This window comes from Pecten maximus, chromosome 13 (genome assembly GCF_902652985.1).
Source record: "Pecten maximus chromosome 13, xPecMax1.1, whole genome shotgun sequence".
NCBI classification, from domain to species: Eukaryota; Metazoa; Mollusca; class Bivalvia; order Pectinida; family Pectinidae; genus Pecten; species Pecten maximus.
In genome coordinates, this window is record NC_047027.1 from 13,504,476 (window position 1) to 13,527,372 (window position 22,897).

The 22,897-nt window shown below is 37.9% G+C and overlaps 1 protein-coding gene across 2 annotated transcripts in view; it reads left to right on the forward strand.

The window, feature by feature from the left end:
- Positions 1–9,179: 9,179 nt before the first annotated feature.
- LOC117340981 (Friend leukemia integration 1 transcription factor-like) overlaps positions 9,180–22,897 on the forward strand; it is a 39,037-nt gene continuing 25,319 nt past the window's right edge. Inside the window, exon 1 of one of the 2 annotated variants that reach the window (XM_033902774.1) lies at positions 9,180–9,503. In XM_033902774.1, the coding sequence (XP_033758665.1) occupies positions 9,458–9,503 (46 nt within the window). In that variant the 5' untranslated portion in view covers positions 9,180–9,457. The remainder of the gene's footprint in view (positions 9,504–22,897) is intronic. The other variant, XM_033902770.1, reaches the window with a different exon arrangement.

Consider the following 22,897-nt stretch of genomic DNA (forward strand, 5'->3'; position numbering starts at 1 on the left):
CCGTAGTCTACTTTTACTTCTGAAGTAAGTGTCCTCTGTAGCGGCCGTAGTCTACCTTAACTTCTGAAGTAAGTGTCCTCTGTAGCGGCCGTAGTCTCCTTTACTACTGAAGTAAGTGTCCTCTGTATCGGCCGTAGTCTACCATAACTTCTGAAGTAAGTGTCCTCTATAGCGGCCATAGTCTACTCTTACTTCTGAAGTAAGTGTCCTCTGTAGCGGCCGTAGTCTACTCTTACTTCTGAAGTAAGTGTCCTCTGTAGCGGCCGTAGTCTACTCTCACTTCTGAAGTAAGTGTCCTCTGTAGCGGCCGTAGTCTACTCTTACTTCTGAAGTAAGTGTCCTCTGTATCGGCCGTAGTCTACCATAACTTCTGAAGTAAGTGTCCTCTATAGCGGCCATAGTCTACTCTTACTTCTGAAGTAAGTGTCCTCTGTAGCGGCCGTAGTCTACTCTTACCTCTGAAGTAAGTGTCCTCTGTAGCGGCCGTAGTCTATTCTTACTTCTGAAGTAAGTGTCCTCTGTAGCGGCCGTAGTCTACTCTTACCTCTGAAGTAAGTGTCCTCTGTAGCGGCCGTAGTCTATTCTTACTTCTGAATTAAGTGTCCTCTGTAGCGGCCGTAGTCTACTCTTACCTCTGAAGTAAGTGTCCTCTGTAGCGGCCGTAGTCTACTCTTACTTCTGAAGTAAGTGTCCTCTGTAGCGGCCGTAGTCTACTCTTACTTCTGAAGTAAGTGTCCTCTGTAGCGGCCGTAGTCTACTCTTACCTCTGAAGTAAGTGTCCTCTGTAGCGGCCGTAGTCTACTCTTACTTCTGAAGTAAGTGTCCTCTGTAACGGCCATAGTCTACCTTAACTTCTGAAGTAAGTGTCCTCTGTAACGGCCGTTGTCTACTCTTACTTCTGAAGTAAGTGTCCTCTGTAGCGGCCGTAGTCTACTCTTACTACTGAAGTAAGTGTCCTCTGTAGCGGCCGTAGTCTACTCTTACTACTGAAGTAAGTGTTCTCTATAGCGGCCGTAGTCTACCTTAACTTCTGAAGTAAGTGTCCTCTATAGCGGCCATAGTCTACTCTTACTTCTGTAGTAAGTGTCCTCTGTAGCGGCCGTAGTCTACTCTTACTTTTGAAGTAAGTGTCCTCTGTAGCGGCCATAGTCTACTCTTACTTCTGAAGTAAGTGTCCTCTGTAACGGCCGTAGTCTACTCTTACTTCTGAAGTAAGTGTCCTCTGTAGCGACCGTAGTCTGCTCTTACTACTGAAGTAAGTGTCCTCTGTAGCGGCCGTAGTCTACTCTTACTACTGAAGTAAGTGTCCTCTGTAACGGCCGTAGTCTACTCTTACTTCTGAAGTAAGTGTCCTCTGTAGCGGTCGTAGTCTACTCTTACTTCTGAAGTAAGTGTCCTCTGTAGCGGCCGTAGTGTACTCTTACCTCTGAAGTAAGTGTCCTCTGTAACGGCCGCAGTCTACTCTTACTTCTGAAGTAAGTGTCCTCTGTAGCGGCCGTAGTCTACTCTTACTTCTGAAGTAAGTGTCCTCTGTAGCGGCCGTAGTGTACTTTTACTTCTGAAGTAAGTGTCCTCTGTAGCGGCCGCAGTCTACTCTTACTTCTGAAGTAAGTGTCCTCTGTAGCGGCCGCAGTCTACTCTTACTTCTGAAGTAAGTGTCCTCTGTAGCGGCCGTAGTCTATTCTTACTTCTGAAGTAAGTGTCCTCTGTAGCGGCCGTAGTCTACTCTCACTTCTGAAGTAAGTGTCCTCTGTAGCGGCCGTAGTCTACCTTAACTTCTGAAGTAAGTGTCCTCTATAGAGGCCGTAGTCTACTCTTACTTCTGAAGTAAGTGTCCTCTGTAGCGGCCGTAGTCTACTCTTACTTCTGAAGTAAGTGTCCTCTGTAGCGGCCGTAGTCTACTCTTACCTCTGAAGTTAGTGTCCTCTGTAGCGGCCGTAGTCTACCTTAACTTCTGAAGTAAGTGTCCTCTATAGAGGCCGTAGTCTACTCTTACTTCTGAAGTAAGTGTCCTCTGTAGCGGCCGTAGTCTACTCTTACTTCTGAAGTAAGTGTCCTCTGTAGCGGCCGTAGTCTACTCTTACCTCTGAAGTTAGTGTCCTCTGTAGCGGCCGTAGTCTACCTTAACTTCTGAAGTAAGTGTCCTCTATAGAGGCCGTAGTCTACTCTTACCTCTGAAGTTAGTGTCCTCTTTAGCGGCCGTAGTCTACCTTAACTTCTGAAGTAAGTGTCCTCTGTAGCGGCCGTAGTCTACCTTAACTTCTGAAGTAAGTGTCCTCTATAGAGGCCGTAGTCTACTCTTACTTCTGAAGTAAGTGTCCTCTGTAGCGGCCGTAGTCTACTCTTACTTCTGAAGTAAGTGTCCTCTGTAGCGGCCATAGTCTACTCTTACCTCTGAAGTAAGTGTCCTCTGTAGCGGCCGTAGTCTACTCTTACTTCTGAAGCAAGTGTCTTCTGTAGCGGCCGTAGTCTACTCTTACTTCTGAAGCAAGAGTCATCTGTAACGGCCGTAGTCTACTCTTACTTCTGAAGTAAGTGTCCTCTGTAGCGGCCGTAGCCTACTCTTACTTCTGTAAGTTTAATGGTTATTATGGACGGTACTGTTTAACGTCCTCTCAACTTGTCTTTTAGTGACCTGGCCTTCCTCAATCGGACAGGAATTTATCATCTTTAGAAATGTAGCTAGTGCTTTACGGCGTTGAAGCATTTTGATGAATGATTTTATACCTTATATCAGATTTCTGCGCGAAGAAAAATACATCTTAACGAAAAAATGGAGTATAATCTGTCCGCGAATCTTTGCACTACACGATTATTTTACTGGAGCCTTAATTGCTTTAGATATTTGGAGGCCAAAAAATTGCCCAAACAGTAAAATTAGGGACAAAAAAGGGGGAATTAAAAACAGTATGGCTTCATATTGAATGTACCGTGCTGATGAACTGATTGGCTGATCGGTCGCCGAGTGGTTAAGGTGTCCCGACACTTTATCACTAGCCCTCGATTTCTGGGTTGCGAGTTCGAAACCCACGTGGGGCAGTTGCCTGATCGTAGATCGGATTTTTCTATGGGTACTTCGGCTTTCCTCCACCTCCAAACCCAAGGCATGTCCTGAAATGACTCTAGCTTTTAATATGACATTAAACAAATTAAACCAATCTAAACCAAGACTGACATCGATGCAATACTGTGTTTAATTAGTTCAAGAATCCCCGGACAAAACTTATGTCACATAATTGTCAGACTTTTGAAATAAGGGATAAAATAACTTCCAAACTGGGTGACTTCAGGTTAAGAGTACCATGTGTCGATTAAGTGATTGACATATGTTGGTGCTGTACCGTGTCATATTCTTAATTAACAATGCCTACATTGACACTGACACCTTTAATTAAAGGGAGAGAAAATGGAGTACCTTATATCCGGGTTTAGTGTGGTTTAATATTCCAGTTTAAAGTTTGGTCACATTTCAAATTATGATTATGACGTCACACTCATTGTCGATATGGTAATCGTATACTGTATATAGATAATGGCTACCTGTCAACTGGCACGTTATCTGATACCCGAACTCTAACAAAGGTGGTGCTTATATTCGGGGGTTACATGTACTATTACACGGACAACGGTCCAGGTAATATACATCCACGCCCTTCTCACGTGCTTATTTTATCTTACGCCCTAAAGCTGCCGTATGTTCCGTTCAATGTTTAGTTATGACATTCAACTCCTTTGATTCTTCATGTTGTCGTTCAAGTTCCATCAGACCCATTTTTATGTCTTTTTTTTTGTACCTATAGCATCACTAAAGAGTCCTAGAAGGACGAAACATCTCTATGATGCCCATAGAGTCCTAGAGAGGAAATAGCTGTATGATGTCCCTAACATCACTGACGAGTCCTAGAAAAAAACTGCTGTACGAAGTCCCTAACATCACTGACGAGTCCTAGAAAGACGAAACAGCTGTATGATGTCTCTAACATCACTGACGAGTCCTAGAAAGAGGAAATAGCTGCATGAAGTCCCTAACATCACTGACGAGTCCTAGAAAAAAATGCTGTATGATGTCCCTAACATCACGGACGAGTCCTAGAAAAAAACTGCTGTATGATGTCCCTAACATCACTGACGAGTCCTAGAAAAAAACTGCTGTATGATGTCCCTAACATCACGGACGAGTCCTAGAAGACTTTCATTTCTATCTGTGGCGATTGTTGTGGTTTCAACTCTTGGTTTAGGTGGTGTTTTGATCATTCTTCTTTAACAATGATTTTCAATTCATCTTTTTCGTACTTCATTTGCTATAGCGCATCCTCTGATTTTATCGTCCTTCACAACTATCGTGGTTCATGGTGGTTACCAATTAATCGGGACTTACGACATGAAAGTAGATTATATATATAGGTAGTAATGGTTGTTATAGACTTTCCTTTACAACGTATTAGTATTATCATAAACAATTACTTTAATTCAAAACATGATTGACATTCCTACAATTTCCCTGTGTGACCATGGAAGGGTTGTAACTTGGCAAACGGAAAAAAATGATAAAGGCTTTTCTATCCTTACACTGATAGGCCTAAAAAAAATCCCTATCCTTCAAACTATTCCCTATCCCAACAAATATATCCTATCCCAACGACGTATTCTCTATTCCGACCAAGTTTTCACTACCCCAACGAAGTATTCTCTATCCAAACAATATATTCCATATTCAATGTTTATTCTATCCCAATAGAAAATTCTCTATCCAAGCAAAGTATTTTCTTTCCCATCCAAACAAAGTATTGTCTATCCGCACAAAGTATTATCTATCCCAACACAGTATTCTCTATCCCAACACAGTATTCTCTATCCCAACACAGTATTCTCTATCCCAACACAGTATTCTCTATCCGCACAAAGTATTCTCTATCCCAACACAGTATTCTCTATCCGCACAAAGTATTCTCTATCCCAACACAGTATTCTCTATCCCAACCCAGTATTCAAAATCCTAACAAAGTGTTCCCTATCCCAACATTATATTCTCTATCCTCACAACAATGTTTTCTTCATCCCAGCAAAATATTCACAATTTAAACAAAGGATTCTCTATCCCAGCAAAATATTCACTATTTAAACAAAAAATTATCTATCCCAACAAAGTGTTCTCTATCAGAACTGAAAAAATATATCCCTACAAAGTATTCATTATATCAGCAAATTATTCCTTTTCCCAAAAAAAGTATTCGCTATCTCAACAAAATATTCTCTATCTCAACAAAATATTCTCTATCTCAACAAAATATTCTCTATCTCAACAAAATATTCTCTTTTTCCTAAAAAACAATCTCTCTCCTAAAAAGTTTTCCCTATCCTAACATAGTATTTTCTATAAAAGAAAAGTATTAACTATACTTGAATAAGAATTCAGATAGAGTTGTCCACTTCATTGTACACGGATTAGGTGTAATTAGTTTAACTAGTTAAATTAAGTCACCGTCGCAATGTGTATGTAAATGAAATAGCTAGTTTCAGTATTTTGTTTACATTATCTCTATCCTTTATTATTTTTCCTAATTGAAGTTGGATTCATCTTTCATTTATCACTGCTGCGTGGACTCTAGTATGTTATTGTGAGGAAGGCATTACCAGAATCACTGTCAGGAAGGCTTTGCGTTCTGTCCCCTGGCCAAGACATATGAGTCAAAGTGAGGGAAATTTCCCTTCCCCTGCCCTGGGGTCTGTCCCTTGTCCAAGACATACCAGTCACTGTGGGGAAGGCCCTGGGGTCTGTCCCTTGTCCAAGACATACCAGTCACTGTGGGGAAGGCCCTGGGGTCTGTCCCTTGTCCAAGACATACCAGTCATTGTGGGAAAGGCCCTGGGGTCTGTCCCTTGTCCAAGACATACCAGTCACTGTGAGGAAGGCCCTGGGGTCTGTCCCTTGTCCAAGACATACCAGTCACTGTGAGGAAGGCCCTGGGGTCTGTCCCTTGTCCAAGACATACCAGTCACTGTGGGGAAGGCCCTGGGGTCTGTCCCTTGTCCAAGACATACCAGTCACTGTGAGGAAGGCCCTGGGGTCTGTCCCTTGTCCAAGACATACCAGTCACTGTGAGGAAGGCCCTGGGGTCTGTCCCTTGTCCAAGACATACCAGTCACTGTGAGGAAGGCCCTGGGGTCTGTCCCTTGTCTAAGACATACCAGTCACTGTGAGGAAGGCCCTGGGGTCTGTCCCTTGTCCAAGACATACCAGTCACTGTGAGGAAGGCCCCTGGGGTCTGTCCCTTGTCCAAGACATACCAGTCACTGTGAGGAAGGCCCTGGGGTCTGTCCCTTGTCCAAGACATACCAGTCACTGTGAGGAAGGCCCTGGGGTCTGTCCCTTGTCCAAGACATACCAGTCACTGTGGGAAAGGCCCTGGGGTCTGTCCCTTGTCCAAGACATACCAGTCACTGTGAGGAAGGCCCTGGGGTCTGTCCCTTGTCCAAGACATACCAGTCACTGTGAGGAAGGCCCTGGGGTCTGTTCATTGTCCGACACACTTTTAGTCATGTATTGCAATTTAGGAAACAAAACAACCGAATGCAAATTGTCGCTTTCACTAGTCAGATTAGAAAAAACGAAGAAGCGTTATGTGGGAAGCAAGTAAGGACTTTGAAGAAGTAAAAGTAGATGTATACAATGAAGCGGCAGTGTAAACACTAAACATAACGTTGTATTTACAATCTAATGAAATAGAGATACATTGTCAGAATTGTACACTGATTTTATCAGACATCTTTTGGAATAAGCTTGCGAACTATGGGATGAATTTAATTCAGAAAAGTTAGAGAAACTTCAGTTAGAAGCTGCCAGTATTGCCACTGGTCTCCCTATCTTCACAAGTCGACAGAGTTTATATTATAAAACAGGATGTGATACTTTAAGTGATCGTCGTAAATTTAGAAAACTTACTTTATTTTACAAAATACACGATAACCTTACCCCTTCCTATTTACATGACATTATGCCCAATCCAGTACACACTGTTAGTAATTACAATTTGAGGAACCAAAATACTTAAGTATTTGAAGAACAGGACTAACTGTATCTGAAAGATCATTGATACTTGATACAACAAAACTATGGAACAATCTTGATATTCTAACCCGTTTATGTAATACTATTTCTACATTTAAAGGTAAAATTGTTTTAAAAGGAAAATAATCTTCAGGTGATCGAAAATTGAATATCTTGCATAAAAGTCTTAGGTATAAATGTAGCGCTTTAAGTACAGATCTAAAACGTATTAATGTAATCGAGTCGCCTATGCGTAGATGCTCTGATGGTATAGAAAATGTTTTGTTAGAATGTCCATTATTTGTGGTCTAGAAATATATTGATACACAAAATTACTAACGTGTTGAATTTACTTGATATATCAACAAATATGTTGCCATTCGGTTCTGACACGAACGCCGTACTATATTTGTATAAGTCCAAGACTGTATTGGCCATACTAAACGTTTTCATTAATTAATTCAGTTAACATACAATTATCCTAACATCTTGGTGGCATTGTGATAACTAAGTTGACATGGTGCACCGCGTCCGCACCAGCAGGGGGTTTACAGCTCGGAATTACCGGAGACGGGATCTGTGATGTGGTACAAGAAAGAACAGACATTTATGGTGCGGTGCTATTTGCGTAGTGAGTGTCTGGATGTGTCTAGCGGTCTGCGGTGTACTCTGTCAATTGGCTATCAGGATGCAAACTAATGAATAGGTTTCTTTTTTAAAAATATGCTATTTACTGATAAAGTTTATTAGTTATTGCAGTTCTTGTGTAAAAACTATTTTCCTTATGTTAAATGTAATGTATTTCAATAGTCTAAGTCTATCGAAGCTTATAATCTGTTGGTATATTTATTTATATTATATGTAATTGCATACATGTATACATATGAATATGTTAATAAGTAATATCGTCATTTACTCGGATAATTGAAGTTTATCTGTAATACATGCAGCACGTTTTGTGTATGTGTGCATCATTCACTATTGTTGCTCCTAATAACAATGAATTGACAATTCTATTAGAGCAAGCAATTTAGCTAAATGCACTTAATATATGGTAAATTTATCTTATAGCTATTTTTGACATGTTCATATCATCATCAATTGTCCTTATTATTTTCGGTCATTTCATCATTTATGTTATACGGGAAAAGACGGAGTATAATTTTTATACTTGTGTCTAATCCCATTTTTGTTTTGACAAATACAATACGTTTAAATCAAAATCTATATTAATTTTGGTATCTTAAAGTGCGTATGTGATTTTTGTACAGTCGTTTGAAATTGCCTGGAGGTAAATAGACTAAACATTCCTCGGTCGATGTGTTTGACGCGGTTATTACGTCACTTATCACATTAAGATATCTGAAATCGGCGTGTAATACACCGCATGTAATAAGAGTAAAATCCGTGTAAAGTCAAACTTCGTTTTACCGAACCCTAATATCTCGAAGAACCTTCTTAACTTAAAGTAAATTGTCAGTTCCGACAATAAAAATGTTTATAATACTTTGATACCCCGAATACCATCAATGAGAAGGCTGCTATCAATGAGGCTAGTATACTTGTATCTAGACTTATCTTGTTTTTAATTTAACGGTTTGTTTATATTTATAAACATTTGTTGGAATGATTATGAAAGATTTATGACCTGTGAAATTTTGCCCGATCTCCTTATTCTAAGGAGTGATAATCATTGATACATAAGCTACACATATACAGACCTATAGGGTTTGGTGAATTACTCCCTATATTTTATTCTTACTTCTAAATAGCCAATTAATGGCAGTTTCTTCTCGAAATTTGTAAACAATGTCAATGTATTCTCAGATAACGTAGACACAGTTTGGAAATATCAACATATCAAGCTGTATATAATATATATGTGGTTATATAATTAATAAAATAAGCTATGTAAGGTGACAGTACTTATATATTAACATATGTTTATGTGTATTGGTGTTTTTACTCCCACACAAGGGGCCCTCAAAAGGGGAAATCTGTATACGATACAAACCACCGAGTTTGCTCAAGGGGAGTGCTCGATTTGTGGCGAAAGAGTACAATAGTACGAAAAGGGGGATGAATCGAACTAACGATGATCATATCTCACTTTATAGACCATAATTAATAAACTGAACGAGATTGATCATAAATACGTAATAAAACAGCTGTTAGTTACACGGAGTGGCTTTTGAATGTGTTTGGGGTGTATCGGTGTACTCCACAGCCGTGCTGACAAGGTACTTGAGGGGTGAACGAGTGCATGCAGATCCTTTCCGGAGAAAAAGCAACAAAACATATTCCTGTCCGGTTATTATATAGTATCAGTGTGTATCCCACTAAACACCTCTCCTGGAAGTCTTTGTTGTTCGGTCGGTACTGTTTATCGCTTGGATTTATAACGCCGAAATGTATATTGACTTTATAGATTTTCATACAAGGAAACAATGGAAATGTAAGTATTGTTTAAATTCTTATTTGACATCTAAGTTTTAAACATATATTAATTAAGCATATATAACATATATTTAAGTGTTTATCAATACGGAGGCCATTCGGTCCCCGTCAATATCTTATCATTACGGAATTCATTCGGTCCTATTCCATTTTTTATCATTACGGAATTCATTCGGCCCCCTCCAGTTTTAATAATTACGGAGGTCATTCGGCCTCTTCCAGTTTTTATCATTACGGAGGTACTTCATACCGCCATACTCCCCTTATACAGTCCCTACACTTCATACCACCCCTACTCCCCCTTATACAGTCCCCTCCCTTCATACCACCCCTACTCCCCCTAATACAGTCCCCTCACTTCATACCACCCCTAATCCCCCTAATACAGTCCCCTCACTTCATACCACCCCTACTCCCCCTAATACAGTCACCTCACTTCATACCACCCCTACTCCCCCTAATACAGTCCCCTCACTTCATACCACCCCTACTCCCCCTAATACAGTCCCCTCACTTCATACCACCCCTACTCCCCCTAATACAGTCACCTCACTTCATACCACCCCTACTCCCCCTAATACAGTCCCCTCACTTCATACCACCCCTACTCCCCCTTATACAGTCTCCTCACTTCATACCACCCCTACTCCCCCTAATACAGTCCCCTCACTTCATACCGCCCCTACCCCCCCTAATACAGTCCCCTCACTTCATATCGCCTCTACTCCCCCTAATACAGTCCCCCTCACTTCATACCACCCCTACTCCCCCCTAATACAGTCCCCTCACTTCATACCGCCCCTACTCCCCCTTATACAGTCCCCTCACTTCATACCGCCCCTACTCCCCCTAATACAGTCCCCTCACTTCATACCGCCCCTACTCCCCCTTATACAGTCCCCTCACTTCATACTGCCCCTACTCCCCCTAATACAGTCCCCACACTTCATACCACCCCTACTCCCCCTAATACAGTCCCCTCACTTCATACCGCCCCTACTCCCCCTTATACAGTCCCCTCACTTCATACCACCCCTACTCCCCCTAATACAGTCCCCTCACTTCATACCACCCCTACTCCCCCTAATACAGTCCCCTCACTTCATACCACCCCTACTCCCCCTAATACAGTCCCCTCACTTCATACCACCCCTACTCCCCCTAATACAGTCCCCTCACTTCATACCGCCCCTACTCCCCCTAATACAATCCCCTCACTTCATACCTACCCCTACTCCCCCTAATACAGTCCCCTCACTTCATACCGCCCCTACTCCCCCTAATACAATCCCCTCACTTCATACCAGCCCTATTCCCCCTAATACAGTCCCCTCACTTCATACCACCCCTACTCCCCCTAATACAGTCCCCTCACTTCATACTGCCCCTACTCCCCCTAATACAGTCCCCTCACTCCATACCACCCCTACTCCCCTAATACAGTCCCCTCACTTCATACCGCCCCTACTCCCCTAATACAGTCCCCTCACTTCATACTGCCCCTACTCCCTCTAATACAGTCCCCTCACTTCATACCACCCCTACTCCCCCTAATACAGTCCCCTCACTTCATACCACCCCTACTCCCCCTAATACAGTCCCCTCACTTAATACCACCCCTACTCCCCCTTATACAGTCCCCTCACTTCATACCGCCCCTCATCTCCCTAATACAGTCCGGCCCTTAATACCACCCCTACTACCCTAATACAGTCCGTCCCTTAATACCATCCCTACTCCCCTAATACAGTCCGTCCCTTAATACCACCTCTACTCCCCTAATACAGACCGTCCGTTAATACCACCCCTACTACCCTAATACAGTCCGTCCCTTAATACCACCCCTACCACCCTAATACAGTCCGTCCCTTAATACCACCCCTACTCCCCTAATACAGTCCGTCCCTTAATACCACCCCTACCCCCGTAATACAGTCAGTCCCTTAATACCACCCCTACTCCCCTAATACAGACCGTCCCTTAATACCACCCCTACTACCCTAATACAGTCCGTCCCTTAATACCACCCCTACCACCCTAATACATCCCGTCCCTTAATACCACCCCTACTCCCCTAATACAGTCCGTCCTTTAATACCACCCCTACCCCCCGTAATACAGTCAGTCCCTTAATACCACCCCTACTCCCCCTAATACAGTCCCCTCAATTCATACCACCCCTACTCCCCCTAATACAGTCCCCTCACTTCATACCACCCCTACTCCCCCTAATACAGTCCCCTCACTTCATACCACCCCTACTCCTCTCTAATACAGTCCCCTACACTTCATACCACCCCTACTCCCCCTTATACAGTCCCCTCACTTCATACCACCCCTACTCCCCTTAATACAGTCCCCACACTCATACCCGCCCCTACTCCCCTAATACAGTCCCCTCACTTCATACACCGCCCTACTCCCCTAATACAGTCCCCTCACTTCATACCACCCCTACTCCCCTAATACAGTCCCCTCACTTCATACCACCCCTACTCCCCCTAATACAGTCCCCTCACTTCATACCACCCTACTCCCCTTATACAGTCCCCTCACTTCATACCACCCCTACTCCCCCTAATACAGTCCCTCACTTCATACCACCCCTACTCCCCCCCCTAATACAGTCCCCTCACTTCATACCACCCCTACTCCCCCTTATACAGTCCGTCCCTTAATACCACCCCTACTCCCCTAATACAGTCCGTCCCTTCATACCACCCCTACTACCCTAATACCGTCCGTCCCTTTATACCATCCCTCCCCCGTAATACAGTCCGTCCCTTAATACCACCCCTACTCCCCTAATACAGTCCGTCCCTTAATACCACTTCTACTCCCCTAATACATCCCGTCCCTTAATACCACCCCTACTCCCCTAATACCGTCCGTCCCTTAATACCACCCCTACTACCCTAAGATTGTCCGTCCCTTCATACCGCCCCTACTTCCCCTAATACAGTCCCCTCACTTCATATCGCCCCTACTCCCCCTTATTAAGTGCGCTCACTTCATATCGCCCCTACTCCCCTTATACAGTCCCTCCTCCCGTTCATTATAACCCCTTCTCTTTGTAACAAGGATAGCACATATAATTTAAATATATGACAAGGACATCATGTGGTAATTAATTATATGACAAAACTATCATGTGGTAGAAGAATATGTGAGAAGGATATCACGTGGTAGTTAATTAAACGGCAATGTTATCACGTGGTTAATAATTCAATTACAATGATATCATATAGTAATTAATTAAATGACAATGATAGTATGTGATTATTAAACATACGCCAACATTTTTACGTTCTAATTAATTATATGGCAATGCTATCATGTGGTAATTAATTACATGACAATGCTATCATGTGGTAATTAATTATATGACAATGCTATCATGTGGTAATTAATTATATGGCAATGCTATCATTTGGTAATTAATTATATGACAATGCTATCATGTGGTAATTAATTACATGATAATGCTACCATGTGGTAATTAATTATATGGCAATGCTATTACATGGTAATTAAGGATTGTACGTGATTATTTATTATTTGACAAAGACATCACGTTTTAATTAATTACATGACAAGGTCAAGTGATTATTAATTATATTACAATGGTATCACGTGGTTATTAATTAATATATATATATATCACAAGGATATCACGTTGTGATCAATAACATGACAATTGTTTGACGTAATTATTAATTATATGGTAAAGTCCACATCAGTGTCTACCACCATCAGTCTCAAAGGATTTTACTAAAACAAGATGTTAGCACCTTCAATTCAAATTGAGAGTTAATAATGATGTGTGAAGCGCCCTCTCATTTTTATTTTGTTCATTTGAAACAATTTATCATTGTTTTATTTCCCTGTCATACCCAAACATCATTTATCCTCCAAATTTCATTGAACGTATTTTTAATCCAAAATAGATGACAAATATAATATTATATTGATTGGCTGAATTATTTTTCTTCTATGCAGTATTGTCCGAGATTCTTATAAATTGTGAAATATTGATTTTCCTTTTTTTCATTCATATCTTATTTTGAGATCTGCATCTGTTTTTTTTTTAATATATCACCAATCTGGAGACTCTTTTTGGATAAATTGCATGTAGAAATATTGTAAAAAAGAATGCAAATCGTGAGTTAGACATAGCAGAGCCAAAACTGAATTAAACGGCGCAATATACAACTGTTTCGTCCTCCCAGGACTCGTCAGTGATACCAAGGGCTTAAAAGTGTTGATCATGGATCGCGAGAAAAACACTTGAAGAGGTCGAATGAAATGTCAAATCTTGATGGTGAGGTGTAAATGTTCATAACTTTATAATTTTGCATGTGTATATTCTGATTAGTGTCACTATTCAAGGATACCGACAAGTCTACAGTAGTGTCTATCACCAACAATCTCAAGGGATTGTCAAAATAAAAAAAAAATAAAAAGATATTGACAACTTTCTATACAAATTGAGAGTAAACAATGATATGAGGAACGTTGATTTGATATTCTCTTCATTTTTCTTTCTTTATAGTACACTATGAATTGTAACATATGTGTCATACAGCAACATTTAATCTCCAAATTACATTAAAGTAATTTCTTAAAAAAAGTGATAAATATAACTATTGTTTGGTTGACCCATCTGTCTTCGTTTTAGAATTGATGTTGATCCGAGCAGAGTGAGTCACACAAAATCAATTTTCAAGAATATAGAAATTGATGAAAACTCACGTTTTGGTATATTGGAAGGTTGATATGCTCATAAAATGTTGTATATTCATTTTTGTGACAATTTCATTTAATTTTGCTGGTGATGTTTTAAAAAAGATTTGAAATATCATGAAGTGTGTACATTCCGTCACATCACATTTCTACAATCACCATTGCTGAATCACTAAATAATGCATATTATTTGCCCTTTTGCAAGTGTATGATCTTATTATTATTCATAATCAACAAAGAGTTATAAAAATAAGCGGATAGAAAAATGTTAAATATGGTTTATTACATAAACTAAAACCAGCTATCCTTCACTATAATAGAGAAATACCGAAAATAAAAAGTGTAGAAATGGATTACAATTTTAACTTTTTTTTCCGGTAAAAGTTAAAGAGGCTTGCCCGCAGAGAGATCAGAAAAATTGACTAATAGAAAAAGATTTTTTACACATGATAGATTGTTGGAATTGTTGAGTTTTTTTCATTTTATTTTCCTTATAAAACGCTGAAAAGTGATATTAAAACCTCATTTTAAAATATTATTTATTTAATCGCAACCCGCAATAAGTCTAATTTGATTGACACATCAAAGAAACAAGCACGTGCACAGTGCCGCACAATGATAACTTCAAAGGCAGCGGCGATTTACAAAGAAGATTTGCCGTTATATTCCATATATTTCCCTCTCAGGTTGAGTTTTAAAACGTCTTTTGAATACATATTCTGTAATTGTTTTCAAGAAATAAAGTCGGAAAGCCTCTCATTTTGTCACATAGAAACGTGTACTGAAGTTTATTTAGTGATCGGAGATGTGCCGTTTACCGGTCCGTCTGCGGGTAAGCCTCTTTAAAATCGGAAAAAAAGATACATATTAAAATCAAAGGAGAAATCGATTGTCTGTTTCATCATTTAAATAAATAAAACAAATAATAATAAAAAAAGATGAAATTAAATCGGTATCAAAATCATCGAAAAATAAATTAAATTTACTTATTTTTTTGTAATGCCACAGAAATATGAAGCTTTGAAATAACAACATTCCTGACATACAATAGTCGGCAAAATGTGTACATCGACAGGGCGTTGCTTAACAATGTACATCTCCGACAAAAAGTTGTAATTGTCGATTAAAAAAAATCGTTGAATATTTTTGTACGATATCAAATGTTAAAGCTAGTTTTAAAAATTAACTTATTTTACCTTTCAAATTTGAAGTGAAAATAAAAATTATTAATTGCATCTGGAATAAAAAATATGATTTTCTTTGCCTGTACATTTTTTGTGACGTTGGTCGTATAAGCGATCACTATAAGGACGCTTTTACAACTGTTTTTGATTTCATTTGTTGGTGCTAGTAAGATATATCTATACCGGGGGTGTCATTTGTTGGTGTTAATTAAATATTTCTATACCGTGGGTGTCATTTATTTGTGTTAGTAAGAAATATGTCTATACCGTGGGTGTCATTCGTTGGTGTTAATTAAATATTTCTATACCGTGGGTGTCATTTGTAGGTTTTAGTAAGATATTTCTATACCGTGGGTGTCATTTGTTGGTGTTAATTAAATATTTCTATATCGTGGGTGTCATTTGTAGGTGTTAGTAAGATATTTCTATACCGTGGGTGTCATTTGTTGGTGTTAATTAGATATTTCTATACCGTGGGTGTCATTTGTTGGTGCTAGTAAGATATATCTATACCGTTGGTGTCATTTGTTGGTGTTGATTAGATATTTCTATACCGTGGGTGTCATTGATTGGTATTGATTAAACATCATATATTATTTCTATACCGTGGGTGTCATTTGTTGGTGTTAATTAGATATTTCTATACCATGGGTGTCATTTGTTGGTGTTGATTAGATATTTCTATACCGTGGGTGACATTTGATATTGTTAATTCGATATATTTCTATACCGTGGGTGTCATTGATTGGTGTTGATTAGATATTTCTATACCGTGGGTGACATTTGATATTGTTAATTAGATATATTTCTAAACCGTGGGTGTCATTGATTGGTGTTGATTAAACATCATATATTATTTCTATACAATGGGTGTCATTTGTTGGTGTTAATTAGATATATTCCTATACCGTGGGTGCCGTTTTATGATGCTGATTAGATATGTTGGGTGCCATTTGCTGTATTTTTATGAGTAGTGTCGTTGATGTAGGACATTTATAAAACGTTTTCATATCTCCGTTATTGTTTTTTTTTATTTTGAAACTTTCAACTTGCAAGTTTTAACATACATGTAAGCTCTTAGAAACTGTTCACAATATCTAGTTATTTGTGATATTTAATTCCATTTACTGAATTATAATGCAGTATCATCACATTAGAGATCCAGTCATGTACAAAAACTAATGTGCTATTAAATACAACAATTGTATTTTGTTATGCACAAATGGTTCTGACCTTAAGTTATCTCTTCTCCTTTTCAATTCATCAGTTTAACTTTGCGGTTTTAGAGAGTATCGTTCATTCAACTTCCTAAATACGGTTGTTATCCTATGTTTGATTGGTTGTTTCTCGGCCAATGAAAATTGTTCGTACAAACAAATCTTTTCACCCATGTTCTGCACCAGAATTGTTTGAAACGGGTTTCCGGTATGCACGCTGAACAAAATGGTAAATACTGTTTTTTCTACACTAATGCGTTTTGTTTAAAATGCTGCATATCCTCAATTAACACTGTCTTTTCTTCTGCATTACATTCACACGAAAATATAATGTGATATTGGCTAGATAAAGTGTTTATCTGTGACACACTGGGTTGCACTTTTGTCTGAGGACACTGAAAGCAGTTTGGTGAGAAGTAGTGATTGCAATGAGTTAAAACCGCATTTATGTGTGATAGCCGTATCCGAAGCATACATACATTGAGAAAAAATAAATCACGTGCGCAAACTGTTCCATAATATGTTCAAAATATAGTCATATTTTTATGAATGTTTTTATCTTGTCAATTGCATTCCCCATATCTGTTGAGTAATGGAATCTAATGTTTTAAAATTATATTTAATTTAGAATTATTATGATTATAAATAGGTGAAATTATTGCGGATAAGGACACTACCATGTCCGATAGCCTTCTATCTGGGTATAAAGAACCTATAGCAGGTCACACAGAACAGTAATATGTGTGGTTTAGCGAGACCATCAACATTTTGAGACTACCAGGTGTACACTAGAAGGATTGGTCATGTCAGTGCGCGACTCAAAACCACAGAATATTCATTTCCTACACAAAGCAAATATAGGGTACGTGTATTCATGTCTAACGATTCTGTTTTCTTCCTTTTTTGGAGACATACGAAACGAAATGTAGTTCCAATATTTTCACCTCCTATCCAGGAAATATTTTGTAAAAAAATGTTGTTTTTTATGTATGAATATACATTTGAATGTACGCAACCAGAAGTGTTTTTGATTTAATCAAGGCATTTAGTTTTAATAACATGCATAAGCTACCAATTTAGCCATCATATACTAGTTATTGCATACGTATCACTTACCACATATATACAGATATACGGGTTGGACTATATATTAATACGTACATGCACTTCGTATATAGTCATTAGCACGCATATGGTATTATAAGGACACATATGCGCGTGTAAATACGCCTTCCTATTTATATATGCTTAATGTTATTGTACACGTAACCAAGGTATGGATATTTATCTGTTTCCCCATCCTCCTCACCCAGATTTTATCCAAAGCCCAAAGATGGTTGACAGTTGATAGACAAATAGGTTTCGTCCGTCCGGCTGATTGCGTTTTCAAATCATATGTCATAAGTCGTTCAGGATACTTTCACAATTCATTCTACACACATCAATCTAGTTGTCTAGTGGCGCCTTTTGCTAAGAAACAGTTTCCAGTTTCAATATTTCCGTGGTAACATGGAACAATTAATCACATTCACTGATTTCAGCGTTTCCGGCCTGTATCTCGTTCAATAAAATGCTAGTCGTAGCGTCTTCTGTCATAAAGATGAAGATTTTGATATTTCAGTTTTGTAATGTCGTTGATGGGCATGGAAACAGATAATCAAATTCACTGATTCCAGTGTTCCTGAAACATACCTCGAAAACTATTAAAACAAATTCATTAAACTTCATACACAGATAAATTGAGTGGACTATGAATTATATATGGCTCCAATGTGTTGATGAGACTTTAACCAGCACTTCTGAACCATTCGTCTTACTGTGTATTACCTCTAAACATCACCGAGACTGGGCTTCCTTTGCAGGGAATCTGGCGACTTTGTTATTGTTTGACATTTCGCGGGAACGCTTTTGAGTTTCCTCCGTCGCTTGCTAGGTATTAACACGTTTGGTCCTTAGCACCACTGACGAGTCCCACAAGGATTTATTTTTGGCTCTGGTGGGTGTATCTTATTAGTAATTTGTATTAAAGTGTGTACATATCTTCAGTATGTTTTGAACAATTGTTTCAGATAACAGGAGGTCGAGATACTGCTGGTAGTCTTCAGTTCCTGAGGTCTGCCGTCACCTATTGCACGTGTTTATTTATAAAAAATAATGACATGGTTGAGAAAAAAGTATGAAAATTCAATCTTAAATATTATGAAAATAATTGAATCATAAGTCTATTCCGCCTACTTATCTACATTTTCACATTTTTATCGACCTATTCTTAGTTTTCTCTGTCGTCTCAATACTACCAGATTTGATTCACGTGTTATATTTGAAGAAAGAGTTTTCTTTGAATTTCTTTTTTCAAAATATAAATGTATTTTGAATTGTCTCTATAAACTGTAGCTCTAGGTAATATACGAACTGACGGTCGCCGACCCTTAGCGATTTTCGTTATAAATCTTTCAGTTTGCACAATGTTTTTTCATATATTGCATAAATAGATTTGAAAAAGCTCATATGATTCACACTCTTGTGCATTGTTGATTGACCATTGCACTATTTTCCATTTTCTAGTATTGTACTCAGTACTTGCTCCTTTTCATATTTATTCTTTCTTTGTATGTTTTATAGTTTTATCTTTGGGTTGACAATCGTCGTTATATTGGCTGCCATAAGGACTTTAATTCAATAAGAAAATTAAAATGATTACTTCTGATTTACAGAAGGAAATAATACATATTGATATTTGTAACAGTATAAACATAAGGTTTACATAGATTTTCAATTTGTAAAACATTGGCCTTTTGCAACATTTTAGGGTTGCTTGGCCGCCTGCTAAAATCCCTTTCTTTCTTTGTTAAATTTGATTATCGACTTTTTTTTTGTGGTATTTTAATGCTGTAGCTAGCTGTTTAAATAAAATACTACGCTATATGGTAACAAAGGAATGGCCCTTTTCACCATCCCTGTGGATATAATCTATACAGTTGGTTGATATTTAAAGCTATATACAATATCAAAATACTATCCACTGAACCTTGCCAGGAAAGCTTCTTGTGTTACCCAGGATGCCAGACACCCTGCTGAAACATAAAAAACCTGTGTTGAATACCCACATTGAGCTAGGTTAATAGATTCTATATTCATGTCGACTTTATAAACAATTCATTGGCGTTGTTACAGCTGCCAGGATGTGAAGACTACAGGGTATATCCTAAAGTCTTATGTACTGTTTGTGTCAAATCAAAATGCTAATTGGAAAATGATTGTTTATGCGATCTACTAATTGAACGTGGAGTAGTCCAGAGGTAGCGAACAGACAACTGTATATATTATCTATTAAGAGACACAGATTTTAGATATGTGTGGAAAGGGAACAGACAAATATAGCACTTTTCACAGTTATGTTTTTAAATGCGTCCTACATGATGCATACCTTCGCACGTGCTATGTCTTCACGTTGAATTATGAAATATATATATGGTCCTAATCTAATAATGCTATTTTCAGTTTGATACATATGTAATTGAATGTCTTAATGATAGTACTACAGATGAATTTAAAATATGATATTCTTTTACTTGATATTTATAAGATATCTAAAGACGGAAATGTGCTTGCTGTGGAATGTACATAACATATTTCTGATAATAATATAAGGCGTTATTACCTTATTTGCCTGGTTTTAATTGGCATTGATACGGATTTTATTGTTCGTGTTTATGTTCTAAAAAAATCATTCTGTTTTATTCGGACCACGTCTTTGTACAATCTCTCGTAAAATAAGTAAAATATAACCTTTAAACACACGCAGTGTTTCCCCTTTTTTCATATATCAAAACAAAACGACGAATAGATTAAATAAGATGGTATTGTTGGACCAACCTCCTATGTTAAAACATTGTTGGTCCATGCTACAAGGTTTCCTTTATGAATTAAATATATGGTCTATGGAATCGCTACCGAGTCCTTACAGGACAAAGCATGTGCAAGATGCAGCGTTGATATGCCTAGTGGTTCCGTTGTCATCTTCCTAGTTCTCGTTTTTAGATTGTGAATTAATACTGATTTGACCTAGATTTATGCTGTTGTCGATGAAGCAGAAGACGCTTATCCTTCTTGAACACTTGGTCTTATTATCCTTTTACTTTGTCAGTTGTTTCCGTGTAAATCTATCATTTATCGATTTTGAGTTTGAATTTTGTTTGAATATCGGTATTCTCTGTTGTGTTTGCTTTATGTTCATTATTTGACATATACTATATCTTTTACCAATTCATATTCAAAGTTGATGTTTTCTTGTGTGTAGTTTGTAAAATGATTAAATAATATATCTGAGATGTATATCAGTCTTTTTGTGACGTTGCGCGCTAAATCAGGGATTTAGATTTAACAAAAGCAAATCACGTTTTATTTGTTAAAATAAATGCTAATCTGATAATTTCACTTCGATCAGTACAAACAAGCATACCGTATATTCATAAATAACTTAGTTAATTTAAACAATTTGCTGTCTCATTTGACCTCGGCAAACTAGTCATGACATGCTTCAAATATACATACCATATCCCCAAATCGCTCAAAAAAAAGTGCAGAATTTGAAATATTTGGGAGTGTTTGGTAGAGATATAGATACACGTGAGCCGGTTAAAATAAGAGCTATTCATTGTTTGAGACGTATAAACCACAAATACATATATAATTACATACATTATGTGTAGGATTCCTTTCTGGATCATAGCATTATATGTATGCAGGAGTATTCTATTGCATCAAGGATAATACTAATATTCGTCGATAGTAATAAAGGTGAAGACGTGAAACTGAGTATTGTATTTTCGTTAGACCTGTATTTTCACTTTGAAGTACGAATGCTCGATATGTGCACGTACATAGTCCATATATAATGATATATTGTGAACGCCCTTCTCGTTTGTATATACGGTCGAACTGTACTAATTCATGTGTATATTACAGTGATTTCGTATCAGATATCAACGATAACAACTCATAATCATTGGCTAAGAATAAACAATTAAAAATCAAGTGGCAGCTATATTGTTATTTAGAATGAATGCATGCTCAATCACATGGAGTATCCAAAACAGACCCTTTGTCTTCCGTGTTTAGTTTAAATAAGGTATTATTCATAAAAGATATTCAGGATCAAAACGAGAGAACAAACGATCGGGATTTGATGTAACAGCTTGCTTAGTAAGTATATGGCGAATGAAATTATGTAATGATACTAATAATATTTCTGCAATGAGCAAGAATTGCCATTGTCATGGATTTGAGGATAAATCATACAACGTCTATTCTTTATCAATATATGTATAATTGTGTGCAGGTATATACAAATAGAAAATACTTAACTATTGGGTATCTAATTACTTCTTAACATAAACTATTATCGCACACCATCTTGATGTCTATCACAGAGCATCCCAATATTCCTTAGTTTACAATTTAACATATTTCATTACACGACAATTGTTGGTTCTGAAATCTGATATAAATTATGTTAAACTATTTATTGTGATTAATTTAGTTTCATGATTGTAATTCTTGCAGTTAAATTTCTGAAAACGAATTAAAGAAATCACAAATGAATACTACATACATTTTACATGAATTAAAGGTATTTTCTTCAGTAGTTCAAAGCTATTTAGATATTTTGGTTATACATTTGCCAATTGAAATAGTGTGTGTGTGTGTATATGTATGTATTAATTCAAATATAATATTTCTTCTTATTTGCTGTAGATCCTCTGTTCCATTGCAACATTTGGGATCTTAAATAGTTTCTCCTCTTGCTGTCTGCTGTCCTCGATACCCGTCCGCGTTAAACCATAAAGAGGACATTAAACCCCTCAAAAGAAAACAAACTTAATAAAATATCTAACGGGGAATCATAAATTTCCAAACATGAATAGTGTTAACCTCCAGATGTCCATACCTACTGTCTTTTATCTTATTGGACAGTCTAGTGTCCTGATTGACCAGGGATAAACGTGTCTAAAATAACCCGGTCTAAACGTTTTATTTGTAGTGATGATGTATATCGAAATCATAGCGACATCTACACAGCATATGCGCCAATTATCAAGGAGAATGGGGACATAACAAACTACCCATCACTTCATTGATGTTCAAGATATTAAAATGTATACTTATATGTATTTGTGTATTTGAACATTTCTTCTGTAGTATGTGGACTTCAGTTAGGGATGTAGAACATCTTTAATCAAATTTTT